Genomic DNA, 16,394 nt, shown 5'->3' with positions numbered 1-16,394 from the left:
ATGGCTCGGGGGGGATTCCCAATGGTTGTATGATGTATTTGCATTATACGTGCTAAGCATTGTAATGAGAGAATATTGATTTAAAATCACACAAAAAGGAGACCAAGTTGTGAATTCTGCCACAACCATGAGGCTGAGGGAAGCAATGCAGCACTGCACAATGTTACATAACATATTCCATGCTATCAGAAGTTCTCTGTGCATTTAAAGTGGCTCAGCTATTTATTTCATCTTCACCAAAATCTTTCCAGGACTAAATGTCAGATGTCAGACTTTGTGACCACTCTTCATCTATTTCTTCATCTTATTAAAAGCCTTTGGTCAGTCGTTTAGTACCTGAGAGGATGAAGAAGATTCCAGAGACGAAGGCCAGGATGGTGCGGTGGGGGCGGACGTGTCCGATGTTGTTTAGGACGAAGCCAATGAACATGAAGAAGAGGCTGACCAGTGGGAATGGAGTGGCTGAGCGAATCATCTCTGCACATACGCAAACACAAAGCAGACAAGAACTGATCCATACCTGATCAAATGCATCGATGGCTCTGGGTTTCCCTCAGGCCACCTGCTTATGCAGGGCAATGATTCAGGCTTTATGAGATTATCACTGAAGAGGAAAATAATTAGAGGCAGTTTAATGAATAATTTAACCCCATTAGTATTCATTTTCTCACTTCAGTGCAGCGATGATTAAATGTCTGCAAGTTAACAGATTATGTAGATTGTGTAGAATGATTCCAAACTTCAACCGTTAGATACAATTACACTTTTAATCTGTGTCTCAATATTATACTAAATACAAGAGATTCAAGTGATTAAAACAAGATTTTGACTAGTATCTAGTAAAAGTGTCTTATTCCGTTGACAGACTAGTTTACTTATTTTGAGAAATAATGAAGATAATTTTGCTTATTGCAAGAATTCATGCTTAAAACAAGGAACATGATTTGCCAATGGGATAAGACACTTTAATAAAGGAAATCTACTTAAAAACATGTAAAATATGTCTAGAAATAAGGTAAATAATCTTCCAGTATTCCAGCAACAGTCTTATAATGAGAAATATCAAATATATTGACTAAGATATAATTTTTTTGCAGTGCAGTACCAAAATATAAACTTGCTGTAAACTTGGACTAACAGGAAGTGATGAAATGATGTTGCTATGCTAATGTACATTGTATGAAGCTGTGACCGAATAGGATAGTTTGAAACTATTGAATATGCCCAGAAAAAATGGTTTGAAAAGGGCTTATTTGTTTATTTTTGGACCTGTCATACAAGTGCTCAGCATTCGCTGTTTTTTCAATGTTTTCTAGTCGTGAGTAGCTCCTCCAGACCCAGCGACCAACCAATCCTTGTGCCACACTGAGCCCACTATATATGTTATATACTTAAATTAAAGAGATCTACATCAGCAGAGTTATTACAGCCAAAGTCCCAATAGGACCTTATCTGTTTACTCCACAGCCATCTTGGCAACACCACTGGGCCGTTATTTCCAGTCATACAGACCATTATTTTCCAGCAAGCTGGTTGGCTCTTTTTATTGAAGGATGACACTTTCCCCATAAAAAGATGAGCTTAACTTTATAAGCTTTTCTATTGATATTTCAACCAGTGACCAGTCTCCTCCTTTATAATGTTTCTGGTTTAGCCCAGTAGTTTCCTTTTTTATTTTTAAATTATTTTAATGCATAATATGGCCAGAGACTTGAAAATTGTAAAATAGTTCATTTTGATCTTGGGTTAACTTTACTATACTAACTGGGATACAGCATTAGTTTTCTGATATGACATTTTGTGGTCGTCTCAAAAAAAATCTTCTTTATCTGAATATATGAACAGGATGGTATATAGAATAACAATAGAAGTGTACACATCCTGCACTGAAAGCCTGGTAAGTTTCCCTGACCATGTGCTTGTGTGTCTAAGCAAGCATATGAAGGGTACGAGTCCTCAAGCTCACTGGATATCAATGCCCTCGTGGATCAGAGTTTATTGGAAATCTTTTGACCTCTGAGGTCATGCTGTGCTAAGAAAGGTCTCATGTGAATTGGCTTGCATTTTATCTTCATTCATTGTTAACTGAAAAGAAAGAGCCCGTAATTCTGTAAAATTCAACAGGATTCACTCTATGCACAATTAAATATATATCCGGTAAACGCAAAGGTTATTTTTAGGGACATTTGCTCTCCATAGACCCTAAGATCAAGCACAGCTTTAACCTTTTAAAACCTATTTAGAGATGAAATGTTACCACTTTTCCTTTACAATATCTATACCAATACTGAAATCTTGCACTGATATTTCTTCTCAAAAAGCTACACTATGCAATATTTGGGAATTTGGAAACTTTTCTGATAGAAATGTGTAATTGCATGCAACATGTAAAACAAGACTTTGTCAAAACTGCCGAGCTTAAAAATGAGCTATTTGTTATCAAAGCACTTAAAGGGGAATTTCATAGAGTCTGTAAGTTTCTCTTCAATGAGCCTTTTTACACCAAACCACTCTCAATTACTTTGTTACAGCTTAGTAAATAAATAGTGTGGAAATTTTGGAAAATCCCCTGTACTGGTATTTATTTTTCACTACGAACCTTTCATGTTCTCTTCAAGGGTTATGGGTTGAGTTATATACAGGCTCACTGCTTCAGAATGTGCATTTTTAAAGCTACATCAATCAGTGCTACAGCATTTCCCTGTCAGCATCTCCCAGCCCAGCCCAGCCCAGTTTAACACATCTACATGCACGTACAGCACGTACACAGCACATACACCACAAACACCTACAGCTCAGCACTCAGCCTTCTGTGAATAACTCCACGCTCCTCATAAAGGCATAATCAGGACACTGTTAGAGCTGAGCTAGCTGCGCACAGAGATGCTATCCTACTTTAATAACATCACTGTTATGTCCAAACCTCGTGACTTCATGATCATGCCATATTTGTGATGAATAGATCATTAAAAAGGGCCAAAAATGACTTGAAATAAAATAAAAGGTAGTTACATTAATGCACATTAGAGTTCCACCAATTTTTCAAATTTTCTGCATAATTCAGTGGTTGATGTAAATAAAGTCATTCAGATTGGTCTGATGTGAAATGCTACGGGAAAGTTCCCTCACAGAAAGTTATTACATGAAATGTGTTTTATGATAAAGGCCTAAAATGACACATGCGGCTTCACTGGTTGCTTTAGATGGTATATAAAATGACTATATTTGTGTGCTGGCATGAACCATTTCACCACTGAAACCCCCAAAACCATTCTGAATGACTTTGTTGACATCTTAATGCCTGGATTTTGCAGATATTCTGAAAAAAAAGTGGAATTCCTCTTTAAGGACTTCTTGTCCTTCTCTTGTGAAGGACATGAGGAGACACGAGTTCTTGTTACCACAGCAATGATATGTTTAATTACTCCAGGTTAGCTTTTGTCAGATATGTAAGAGGTAAACAGTGACTTATATATGCATCATCTGTCAAATATTTGGGAACATGAAGCTTTAAAACATGCTCTATACTTACAAATTAGCATGTTTGTCACTTTTTGCAAGAACTTAAAGGGCCCACATCATAGGAAACTAAATATTTCTCTGGTCATTTGAAATAAGAGCTTAGGGTAGAACAGGGGACAGCAACTTGTGGCTCCTGAGCCTCATGCAGCTCTTTTATTGCCCTGTTGTGGATCTAGAGCAGAATTAAATTTGTAGGTAAAAATAGCATAGTCTTCCTTTCCAGTAAAACAAAGCTCCGCTAATCATTCTATCACTAATCTGCAACGAGAAATGAAACACTAAAAAAATCATGAAGCTGAAGTCAGATTCTTGTTCAAATTCTTCTGTTCCATCTTAAATTGTGTAGCAGTTACTTTCTGGCACCTCAGGCACCATTTAAGGTGGAAGGGAAAATTTTAATAAGCTGGAAGAACGAGAAGCTGAATTCAGCCTTGTAAACAGTTAAACATTAAGAGACATTTTACAAGACAGTATTTTATGGAAAAGTTTCCTGCTGGAGATGTGAGAAAAGTGGCTATAGCTGAGCAAAAGCTTAAAGCAGAGCAAAGTAAGTATGTGTTTTTGTTTATATTTATATTATATAAATATATATATATATTTATACATTTTTACAGCCAGGATGGTAAAATGAAATAAAATGTTGTGGCTCCCTGGGTGGTTCAAACAAAGGACATAATGGCTTTTCTTAATTTGTGGATTGTCAACCCCTGGGGTACAATATAAATGCTTTTTCAAAATGTACTGTTCACTACTCTCCCAGTCCATATATGGGTATCATAGGCTGTTTTGAGTTTATTTTTGCCAGTTTTACAGGTTTTAAATTTGTTGTTTTTTCAGTGATGTTTCTGGATAAAAAACAGGTTTGAGAGGTTTATGAAAAAACAAAAATCATGACTTTTGGGACATAAAACCACACCAATGTCAAAAGACTATCTTATGGAAAAGTACAGATTGCATATTTTGGCCCTTTAACATGCAGTCGAGAGTGAGGCAGTCTCTCTCTGTGGTGTGATTTTAACACTTATCAGCACTCAAGAGTTTAAACCAGATCTGGACCAAATAAGGTCCAGGATGAACTTCTGAGAAATAAAACTGTCAAATCTTTGTCTTGTACCTGCTTTTTATATCGAGGAAGACACTTTAATGAACATGAAGCTGAGCGATGAAGATAGAATCTAGACTTGATGAAGAAAAAATGGTTCTATATAGAACTATGAACACTCAAATAACCTTTTATATGATTAAAGGGTTCTTTAGATTGAGGGGTAATGTGCTGTAGGTGGTTCAATGTAGAACCCTTTTGAAAATGGGAACTACAAGCTTTTACCTTAACAACAGCTGAGCCCTTTTTGGTGCTACATAGAACCTTTTTCAAAAAAGGTTCTGGATGGATGGTTCTATCTAGAACCTTTATCTAACCAAAAAGGGTTCTTCTATTATCACAAACTTGTATTATAACAACAGCAGAACCATTTTGGTGCCATATAGAACCCTTTAAAAAGGTTCTAGGTTCTCTCTGGAACCTTTTGTAAAGGGTTCTGTATCACAGGGTTGTACATTACACCAAAAAGAGTCCTTCTATTGTTACAAGCTCATATAGTAACAACAGCAGAACCCTTTTTAGTGCTATACAGAACCCTTTTAAAAATGTTCCAGATAGATGGTTCCATCTACTACACTTTTGAAAAAGGTTCTGTATCACATCAAAAAAAGAGTGCCTCAGTTGTTACAAGCTCATACCGTAACAACAGCAGAACCCTTTATGGTGCTATATGGAACTCTTTTCAAAAAAGCACATTCTCCATCACTCTGATTAACTATTTCACCACGCAAAGGAACCGTTGAGTTCTTTGGTTTCTTTGAGTGATCATGGTCCTAAATAGAACCATTGTCTTAAGAACCCCTGAAGAACCATCTTTTTTTAATAGAGTACTCAACTAAGAAGCAGCAGTGAAAATTAAACACAACTCTACACATTTCAAAAGAAAGCAGTGAAGATTGAATTTGGAGTTTTTACTCCCTCACAGAACCTTTCAGATGTTGTTACAGTACTGATAGTATGAGGTCAGCTTTAATAAGACGCATCACTTACTCAGGACGCTGACTGTGACATCGGATGTTAAGTGGACATTGGCGGGCATGATGTACTCGATGGTGAAGCAGCGTCCCTTCTCTTTACCTGCAACACAACATTAAACAGATCACACACGGCAAACGGCCACGTGTTACACAAGAGTTAACGCTCTGAGAAAGCAGTGCAGCTACGATTCACTCTGGAGGCGAATTATCTGGAAACAGAAGCATTAGCAACATCATAAAAGCAAAATGATATGAAAAGTGAAATTAGAGGCGAAACATTTCAGCTGTAGGTACTGTTCAAAAGGGGAAGAAGGAACTGAGAGAGAGAGCATGACAGAGAGCGAGAGGGAGAGAGAGTATATTGTGTCAAACACCTTATTGTATTGCTGCTGTCATATTATTGTATGCTGTAGTACATTAAAACAAAGTGTCCTCAGCTTTACTGTAAATCTAGCTGCCAGACCGACTTTTCTGAAACAGTAAAGGATCATCATCTCCACTGCAGTTCAGTTTATTTTTTTATACTGTTTTTCAGTTTCCACCATTTAAATGCATTTAAAGGAGCAGCTGAGTTACACTGATGTCTGTTATCCAGAGTAAATGTAACACATTTAAACTAGTGACAAATGGTAGCGTTGGTTTTGGTTGTTTGGTTGTCTTTATTTTGTGAGAAACTAAAAACATGGCTGCTGCCACCCTGAATCCTGCCTCTAGTGTCCTCCTTGAGCCCGGGGCAGCACATGCGGTGCTACAGTTAGCTTACCTAGCATAATCTGTACAACACATAATAAAGCAGAATTTTCTTTTATTCTTTAATGTAAAAAAACTTTAAGTATCATTTCTCTTTGTAATGATCTGATTACCAATGCTATGATAATGCTAAATTCAGCTAGCTATGGGATTCATTGTCTATGGGATTTGTCATGTTAGCTGCAAGCTAACATTCACTTTCCCACTGTAAGTTTAATACTATACAGTTCTAGCTTAAATATTGACTTTTAGATCTTGTTATACATACATGTAACATGTTTTTACTTGATCTATTGCAACGTTAAGTAATTTAGCAAATACTTCATCTGTCAATATTAGCGCAGAATTTTAGCCTGTTAGCTTTTAAAACAATAACTGCTTATATTTCTTTTTTTAAAACTGAAATGCAACAATTCCTTTAAATTGGATTGTATTGCTCTTTAAAAAGTGTTTTTGTCACAATTTAATGGCAATTTTAACACTGCCGTTTTAACAGTTCAGTTTTGTAGTGCAGTTAAAAATACAGTGTGCTATGTCATTACTGTACAAAAAACAAGTATAAGTGGTGTAAATATTAATTACAATGATTACCTGGCAACTCTGCTGCCAGGATGCTACTAAAAATATACAGTAATTACAGAAGTTTTTCACAGTATGGTGTAACAGTTAATCTGCAGGCCCATATGCTAAGCCCCTGTTAATTTGAGACACAACCACAAGGCAAGCCCACCAAGATTTGACGTTATTACACAGAATATTATTCCCATGCTTTAGTAACGACCCATTATTTTAATTAACTGTCATTTTAATTGTTTATTTTACATATCACTACACACTGTAACGGGGAGCGAGGAGGCGGACGCATGTGCTGAGATAAGCGAGATTTATTAGGGGCAAATCCAGGGTCGTGGTCAAAACAATCCAGGTTCATATAGCCAACACGGACAGATCGGGGGACAGAATCTGACAAAAACCAGAATCAACACAACAAACGGAGACCGAGACATCAAACAAAGACCGGCAAACACAAGCGGCAAACACAGGGCTTAAGTATACAGGGAAAACGAGGGACAGGTGAAAACAATCAGGGGCGGAGTTACAAAACAAAGGGCAGGACTACAGATACCAAAAAAAACACACATGGACTAAACCAAAACACGAACACATGGACAGGACTGGGAGGGGCCAATCGTGGCACACACCAGTGCATGTTGCACACAAAAGCAGTGAAGTGACAAACAATAGAAAATAATCTAAAGCTCATAGCAAGACACTGCATACAAGACTTTGTACAAACTCTGAATGACGCATCGTGTTAATGAAACGGTTTTGGTTAAAGTGTGTGGCGAGCAGATAGCAAATAGTGATCTACTCTGCCAGGGTTTTGGGTGTTTTTCCTTGGCAGGCACATCTCTTGTTTGTATATGCCTAACAAAATTAAAAGCTATGCAGGAGAAACACTGACACACTGCTAAGGAGGACTAAGAAAATGAGGTGGAGCATAGAATTGCATTGAAGAAGCAGAGACCCCCCCCCCCCCAAAAAAAAATCTTAACCTCGGCATTCAAAAGGCTTTTTTCAGTAATTAATGTAGCCTTTAATAGCAAAAAAAACACATTCAGTTTTTCAGTCTCATAACAACATAACCTGCACATCATTTTCACAGCAATGAATGAAGAAAGTTAAAAAACATAAATGAAGCCTTTAAGGGTTAAAATATATTATGTTGCATTTTCAGTTGGGAACTAAATGAGAGCTCTGAATCCTCCATACTGGAGGAGAAAGTCATATTTTTGATGTATTTTGGGATATTTTTCCGGTAAGTACCCATTATAGCTGCTGCTCAGCTGGTAAATAACTGCTCTAAGCCTGAGAGAGAATGGCAGATGAAATGATGCAGAGAGTTTCAAAAATGGATTTATAATGCTCCCTATCACCATGACACCCGCCGAAATGGATTGACAGGAAAGTGAATCAAATTACACTCCGCCTGCAACTTTCTGAATTTGATAATGTGCATATAAACGATGTAATTTTGCCAGAGAGTAAGAGATTGAGCACATGTGCATGTAAGAGCGACAGAGAGAGTTCTCTTTCTTTATCTGTCCTTCTTTCTCTTTTCCTCTAACTACCGGAAGAAAATTTTTACCACAAAACCAAAATTCCAGAATATTTGGGACATAAGGTAAAATGCAAATAACAATGAAGGTGATGTTTCTAAATCTACTTTAAGCTATGTTTGAACAAAAACAGCAGACATGATAAGACAAAGGCAAAATGTGTAGTATTCTTAAACTTATTAACTTCATTGGTTTTTGTACATATACATTCCTTCTGAAATTGATGCCTGCAACACCTTTGAAAAAAAAGTTGGGAGAGGTGCAATTTAAGACTAAAATATCATGAACTGTTCATAACATATCTTAAACATTTGATGCAATTACGCTTGAAGCATCCCAGAAAGGCGGAGTCCTTTGTGAGCCACTTAGCCTAAATAATATATCAGCAAAAGTCCAAATATAATGTTCCTCAACCAGGAATTCCAAGAATTTTCGATATTTCACTTTTTACAGTGCATAATACCATCAAAAGATTCAGGGAATCCAGAGAAATCTCTGTGCATAAAGGAAAATGTTAAAAAACCACAAATGAATGTCTGTGACCTTTTTTTTTACATCAGATGGCATTACATTAAAAACTGTCATTGTCAATAAACACCGTTCGTCACTGCATCCACAAGTGCAAGTTAAGACTGTACTATGCACAGTGTAAGTCACATATTATCCAGAAACACTGCCGACTTCTCTGGGCTCGAGTTCATTTGAATTGGACTGATGCTCAGTGGAAACTAGGCTGACAATTCGACCTTTTAGACCGTTTATGGAAATAATGGATGTTGTCAAACTTAAAAAACAGGCTAGTGTCCAGGCTGACTTAAATTTTTTAGGTGATAAAAAAAGTTGATATGGCAAAAAAAAACCAGATTATTTTTTCTGTTAACCTAATATTCGACTTTGTTTACAGTGCATGCACAATTTAGCCGTCATTGTTTGTCAGTTTCACAGGACTGCTTTTGTTCAGATATCATTTGGGTGGTGAGCCATTCTTAGCATAGTAGTCTCTTTCTGCCAGTGCCCGGAATTCTGCCAGCAGAACCAACTTTGATAAAAATAAAATAAATGAATAAATAAAGACTTTTATAAATATTGACCGGCTTGCTCACCTACAAAGATGAAAATCCAGCTCATTACTGCTTTTGTAAATCACACATAATCCATCAAAATATATTCCATCAACATAGTTGAAGAATAAATGCACAGTTCAACTGCAGGGGCTCCAAAACAGCCTGAAACAAACTGCATTTATGGCTGCTGTGAAGAAAGGTTAAGGTGTTAAGCTGTATAATCAGCTATTTTAGAGATGGGAACAGTTTTCTAGTAGAAAGACTTGTTATAGTAACATGTCAGTGCAGTGGTGGAGAGGGAGGTTTACCTTCAGCTAGACCAAACCAACAACTGAAAACAAGATGCTTTCATGTAAAGCCAGATGTTGATTTGTTCTGACAGGCTGAGTTCCCTGAGTCAGATGCTCGAGGTTTCTGGGTCATTCCCTCAACACCGTGTGGTTGATAGGTCTGCAGCAATAAGGCCACTCAATACTCCACTTAGTCAGGCCTTTTTAGCCTTAAATGGACATGAACCAAGCCATTTTCCAGTTCCAGTAATTCCAGCATTTTGGCTTTCGTTAGGATCTCCAAACATTTTCCAAAACCACTGTTCTAAAAAATATTTATCTGTGTATTACCTCTGGAACTATTTAGTTTTTTGGTAGAAAACTTGGCAGAATTAAATACATACATTTGAAACAATGTTGTATCTATCTGTCTTTGGAAGTGTGTCACAAAATCCTCGACAACAAAGATGATTGTTCATCCAAGGCAATCGATTCCACTACCTTTTAGCATTTTATAGATATAGTATTTCAAGAGTGGAGAGAGATGGAGTGAGAATGAGAGAGAGGTACCTGGTTCCCCGGTGGGCAACACTCTCTCAGGTGGTGCAGAATCTAGAAGAATAGACAAGAATCAAAGTCAACGTCCACCTGCTGCACCTCCATATGCCCGAATCCCTTTAAAAAAGCCTATGACTACAAATCCCATTAGGTTTTAGGAGGGATGTCAAAGGCTCGTCCATCAGGATAAGCAGGATCAGTCACGCATGCAGGTTTGCGGGGGTGGGGGGGGCTGGAGATGATGGTTGAGCAAGCTGCATATGTGGAAAATACTGAGCTTTCATTCATTTAAAAGGAGAGCTTGACCAAGATAATGTGACTAACAAGGACAGAAGTGAATAGCCAACAGTTAGCATAATGTTAATTATGTAAATGGATATTTGCTTTCTCTCACTTTTGCATGATTAAATGTTTCTCTGCGTGAAACGGTTCAGCTTGATGGAAAAGGCTGCATATGGTTCAATATAGAATCTTTTAGGAAAGGGCACCAAAAAATGGTTCTTCTATTGTAACAAGTTTAACATTGTAACAGTCAAAAGAACCCTTTCTGGCGTTATATAGAACCATTTCTAAAGGGGTTCTATATGGAACCATATGTGGCACATTCTCCGTCAAGCTGAAGAACCATTTCCCCATGCAAAGAACCATTTAATCATGCAAAGGGTTCTCTGAGTGTTGATGGTTCTCCATAGATCCATTTGCGTTACTAAAGAACCCTTGAAGAACCATCATTTTTAAGTGTGTCAAAGGGAAAAATTTGTGTTGTTGAGTCTCGTTCAAGTGTAAAATGTCTGTTATACTCAACAACATCAGAAAAGTTGTAACCACTGACATTATTATCAAAATATGAGGTTTTCTAAAATCGCCCGCTGCCACTATAGTTTCTAAGTCACACTGTATGTAGAAAATGACAAATACTGCAAAATGTATACAAATACTTTCAAATTATGTTTCATAAGTAACACTGACAATCTTTTTACAGCAAAAAAGATTAAAGCTGTCAGTATTTTAGCCAAATTTATCAGACATTTAAAAAACACTTCTCACAACACTTCTTCCTTTAAGACATCAATACAAGAAGTAATTCAAAAAGTTTTTTAACACAATTTATGCTTCTGTAACATCACTAAGAAAAGTATTGAGACAAGATTTCCTATTTTAAAAATGAGCACTTATAGATTATTTTTTTTAAATATAGGACGAACAAAAACATGGAACAACTTAAAATAGTACAGCAATGGCCTAGCAAACACCGGAGATTCCATACCTAGTAACACCTTAGCAACCACCTAACAATCAAGCAATGCCTATTGATTACTTAGAATTACTATGCTAACCGGCCACTTCATTAAAACCACCTCCTTATTTCTACACCCACTGTCCATTTACTCAGCTCCACTGACCATACAGGAGCTACAGACTACAGACAGTTACAGACTGTAGTCCATCTATTTTCTCTTTCTTTGTTACCCCCACAGAACCACCACAGAGCAGGTACTATTTGGGTGGTGGATCATTCTCAGCACTGCAGTGACACTGACATGGTGGTGGTGCGTTAGTGTGTGTTGCACTGGTCTGAGTGGATCAGACACAGCAGTGCTGCTGGAGTTTTTAAACACCTCAGTGTTACTAGTCGACTAACCAAAAATGTCCAGCCAACAGCGTCCTGTGACCACTGATGGACTAGCGAATGACCAACACACACCGTCTCTGACTTTACATCTACAAGGTGGACCAACAAGGTAAGAGTGTCTGCTAGAGTGGATAGTGAGAGGACACAGTGTTTAAAAACTCCAGCAGCACTGCTGTTTCTGATCCACTCGTACCAGCACATCACACATTAACACAGCACCACCATGTCAATGTCACTGCAGTACTGAGAATGATCCACCACCCAAATAATACCTTCTCTGTGGGTGTTCATGTGGGTCCTGGCCACTAAAGAACAGGTAACAAAGTATGCAGAGAAAAAGATGGACTACAGTCTTTAATTGTAGAACTACAAAGTGCTCCTATCTGGTAAATGGAGCTGATAAAATGAAGAGTGAGTGTAAAAACAAGGAGGTGGTTTTAATGAAGTGGCTGGTCAGTGTTCTACAACTGCTTTTACTCTTGAGGCTTTATTAGCTGGCTTAGTCAATTCAACTTAAAGTTCATGTGTTAACCTTTTCTTTCTAATTCTTGCTTTGAGCTCACTGGTTTAGCTTTGCAATGGTACACTGTCACAGAAAAGGTCCTACACTGGTAAATGCTCCACGTTTGTACCTCAGATACATTTCAAAGTGACACTACGGTCACTTTCAGAGGGGGACGGTGCATAGTTGTACCTTTTCACAACGTTTCATACTGATTTTAAATGGAAAAATGAAATAAAAAGCCAAAAGTCAAGAATCATTGCAACTTCATATATAATTGCAGCAGAACTATGAACACTGTTCCCAAACTAAAGATACTGTGACAGTTTACTTTTGGTCTGAGAGTGTAGAATGACCCAGACATTGCTTGTTTTTCACTCCTGTTCTGTCTTAAATAGTTTGTGTCTGCAAAGACTGAATTGAAATTTAAACTCATAGTTCTGTAGACTTTTACTGCACTGCAGTTTTGTACTGTGTACTTTGCAGCTTGTTCATAAACAAACCATCGTGATACATGTAGTGTATCGTGAAAATGGCTTCACATTTTTCCCATATCACGCACCCTTAAATGAAGATGCATAGTATTATGCAGGGAGGATGAATTGCATAGATTTTGTTGATAAAGGCAGGAAGTGGAGCTCAGGGTGAGTGCCACCACAGCTTGGCTTTGGTGAGAGAGAATGAGTGGAGATGCTGAAATGAAGCATGAGAGTGTGAAAGAGACACTTTCCCTCTCTCAGCCTGACAGAGAGAGAGAGGAAGAACCACAGGGAGAGTGCCACACAGCCTGAAAAGAGATATTCAGAATTACACAGACACATACAGGGAGAGCATTGTGCAGTTCAAATGGGGCAGCAGATGAGCGGATGATGAAAGAATGAGGAGAGACAGGTGTAAGAGAGGCTGTATGCTCAGAGGCAGTGGCGAAGACTGCGGGCAATTATAAGCTGTAACATGTCATCACTGCAGAGTTCACTGCTGTAAGTGTCACTGTGGGCAACGTTAGTCTATCAAACACAAACGAACAAGCCTTCTTAATGGAGCTTCATTGACACGAGGTGTTTCTTCATGACACTGTATAAGCTCTCAGGGCAGAAGAGGTAGCATTGTACCAAGCTTGTCTCATAACATGATTTTTGAAACATAGATTCACAAAACTCATACAAACTCAATACTGAACAAAAATTACAAATCACCCTTCATTTATTTAATTTACATTCAAACCAGCCATCAAGTACAAGTTAATTATTGTCCAGGAGATGTTTCTGAGGACATTTGATAGAAGATAATCCACTTGGAAATGCAAAGAAATAAAGCTACAGAGAAAATGCGACTCCTAACAACCACCTGGAAGACCTGGTAGACACCAACACTGACTCCATCAGATAAACAGTACTTAAAGTTTTCGTCTCTGAGAAAATCAAGCTGCTCCAGATCTGAAAATATCCACAGGTGTTTCTGTCTATTTACTTTGTTTTCTTCTTTATTCCTTAAACACTGAAAAAATGGTTAACTTTTAATACTTAATAGGCAGTTAAACTGGAAATGAAATAGATGAAGGGGTCTCTGAATTTTGCACGATACTGTACGTTCAGTGAAACTGGAGGTAAAAGGTTCTGTTCTGATAGCAACAACATACTAATATGACAATTTTAGTATCTGTTTGCTTAACCAGTTATTGGGATTACATAGGGTTGCATTGTAGCTTGGAATAAAAAAATGTCATGTATGATCTCTAGTTTTAAGCTAAGTATGTGGCATAGAACCGCAGAGCTGACATTGTGTTTCGAGTTGAGCGAAATGGCTGTCCAAGTGGAGCTGTATATGGACATATTTCTAAAAAAAAGACACGTACATCAACTGGTAGTGTTAAATCCAGTGGAGACTGTGACTAGGCCTTCAGTTCAAACCTTAAATGTCAAAAATGATTGGTACAATAAATAGATGTTAAACATTCCATATTTATCTAATTTATTGGTAACAATCTAGAATATTGTTCTGTGTAGAAGTTGTGTAACTTATTTTTAAAAAATCCACAAAACCTAATGCAACGTAATTTGACTAGAGGTGTTCAAACCTTTGCATTTAGCTGCGTTTTGCAAATAACTTTGCAGTAATAACTATACTAGCACACTAGCAAACACAAATGCAGACAGACCCCTCACCTGCAAGGAAGCAGACCCTCCAAAGGCCAGAGTGGAGCGACATCCGTATCTCTGTGCTTTGGTTTAGAGGGAGTATTATCCCCTCCTCCAGGTAGAGCCAGTAGTCGGTGCTGACGGCGATGCCCAGCAAGCCCAGGCTACACACAGCAAACACACTGCTCAGCAGCGTCAGGGCCTTCCTGCCACACACACTCATCACCTCCAGTCCAGCAGGGGGCACCACACACAGGACACAGGAGCTGCAGCAAGACACAATGAGACAGAGTGATACACATGCTAGCTGTGAAAGCTGTGTGCAGGATATAACTTAATATCGTTGCTGGTCTATAAAAACCCTTTTTAACACCAGCTGCCATTTACAATGTGTAAACACTTTATGTTGAATGAATCAACAAAACTGATCTGCAATGAAATAAAACTTGGATTAAAAGGTAAAAATTAGCTTTCTTTCCCCTGTAAACATTGCCATTTTAGAAATATGGTGATTCTATGAATTTGTTGTGTATATTTATATGGTAGTATCGGAACTGCCATTGTATGGTCAGAATATTGACATACACTCACTGGCTACTTGAGGCTAACAGAAGTTCTACTTCTGCACCTTTTATTTAAAAACACTTCAATTCTACTTCCACTCATGGTGCAGAAACAGAATTTAACCAGCAAATATTGCCATTTAAACCAGAAAGAGAAAAAATTACAGGAAAGTATGCAAACTCATATGCAAATGAAACAGAAATGTATCAAAAGGTACACTATATGGCCATAATATGTGGACACGTGACCATCACACCTATATGAGCTTGTGGATCTAACAGCCTCCATTCTTCTGGGAGGACTTTCCACAAGATTTTGGAGTGTGTCTGTGGTGTCTTCCCCAAACCTCTGCTACAAAGTTGGAAGCACATAATTGTTGAAATTGTCTTTATTTGCTGTAACATTAACATAACACTTCGTGGAACTAAGGGGCCCAAACCCTAAAAAAACAATCCCAGCTCATTATTCCTCCTCTACCAAACTTGCAACTTAATGCATTAAAAAATGAACATATATTAACAGCTCATGTCAGTTTTCTTAAGATGACATAAGATGATTAAATGAGGGCCGTTAAACTAATGTGATGGAAATTTGTTCCATTTAGAACACTTTTATGAAGGATCATTTACATGTAATTCAAATTAACTGCCTGAGGTGCCTGCGATGGACCGGCGACCTGTCCAGGGTGTATCCTGCCTTTCGCCCCAAAGACTGCTGGGATAGGCTCCAGCCCCTCCCCCCCCCGACCCTGACGGAGAAGCGGCTTAGAAAATGGATGGATGGATGGATGCCTGAGGTCCAGATAAAAAGGTGTCAATCAGTTCTACTTTCCTATTCATTTCATAAAAATGATGCCATCTGTGGTGATCTTAAGTAGGCTTCTGCATAATAGCCTTCCAAATGAAATAAATGTACGTCACTGTAGTTTAAGGCTCCTTATGTCAATGCAATGTCAAGTTCTTCATAAAACATCTTTCATCATCTTTTGAATACTGACACTGTTCATAAATACTCAAGAATGGCTTTTTATTGCTCATTATTCAAAGTTTATGCATGCGTTGTAACATCCATATGTAGACAGACTTCAGAGGAAGTGTTTTCAAACATTCTTATTTTGATATCAAACATTATTACTTTGCTTTTTAGTCTTTTGTCATTAAAGGTTGACACAAAAAAGTGTAGTTATGAGGATTTG

The 16,394-nt window shown here is 37.8% G+C and overlaps 1 protein-coding gene across 3 annotated transcripts in view; it reads right to left on the bottom strand.

Moving 5' to 3' along the window:
- The window catches only part of cacng5a (calcium channel, voltage-dependent, gamma subunit 5a), a 45,639-nt gene that overhangs the window by 6,078 nt on the left and 23,167 nt on the right, over window positions 1–16,394 (bottom strand). Inside the window, exons 2-5 of one of the 3 annotated variants that reach the window (XM_017692893.2) lie at window positions 14,663–14,901; window positions 10,375–10,416; window positions 5,615–5,701; window positions 337–477 (exon numbers count right to left, since the gene is read on the bottom strand). In XM_017692893.2, the coding sequence (XP_017548382.2) occupies window positions 337–477; window positions 5,615–5,701; window positions 10,375–10,416; window positions 14,663–14,858 (466 nt within the window). In that variant the 5' untranslated portion in view covers window positions 14,859–14,901. Of the gene's footprint in view, window positions 1–336; window positions 478–5,614; window positions 5,702–10,374; window positions 10,417–14,662; window positions 14,922–16,394 lie in introns of those variants that run through there. The other 2 variants (XM_037536353.1, XM_017692895.2) reach the window with 2 other exon arrangements.

This window comes from Pygocentrus nattereri, chromosome 30 (genome assembly GCF_015220715.1).
Source record: "Pygocentrus nattereri isolate fPygNat1 chromosome 30, fPygNat1.pri, whole genome shotgun sequence".
In the NCBI taxonomy this organism is placed as follows: domain Eukaryota; kingdom Metazoa; phylum Chordata; class Actinopteri; order Characiformes; family Serrasalmidae; genus Pygocentrus; species Pygocentrus nattereri.
This window is presented reverse-complemented; position numbering and strand designations above follow the sequence as displayed.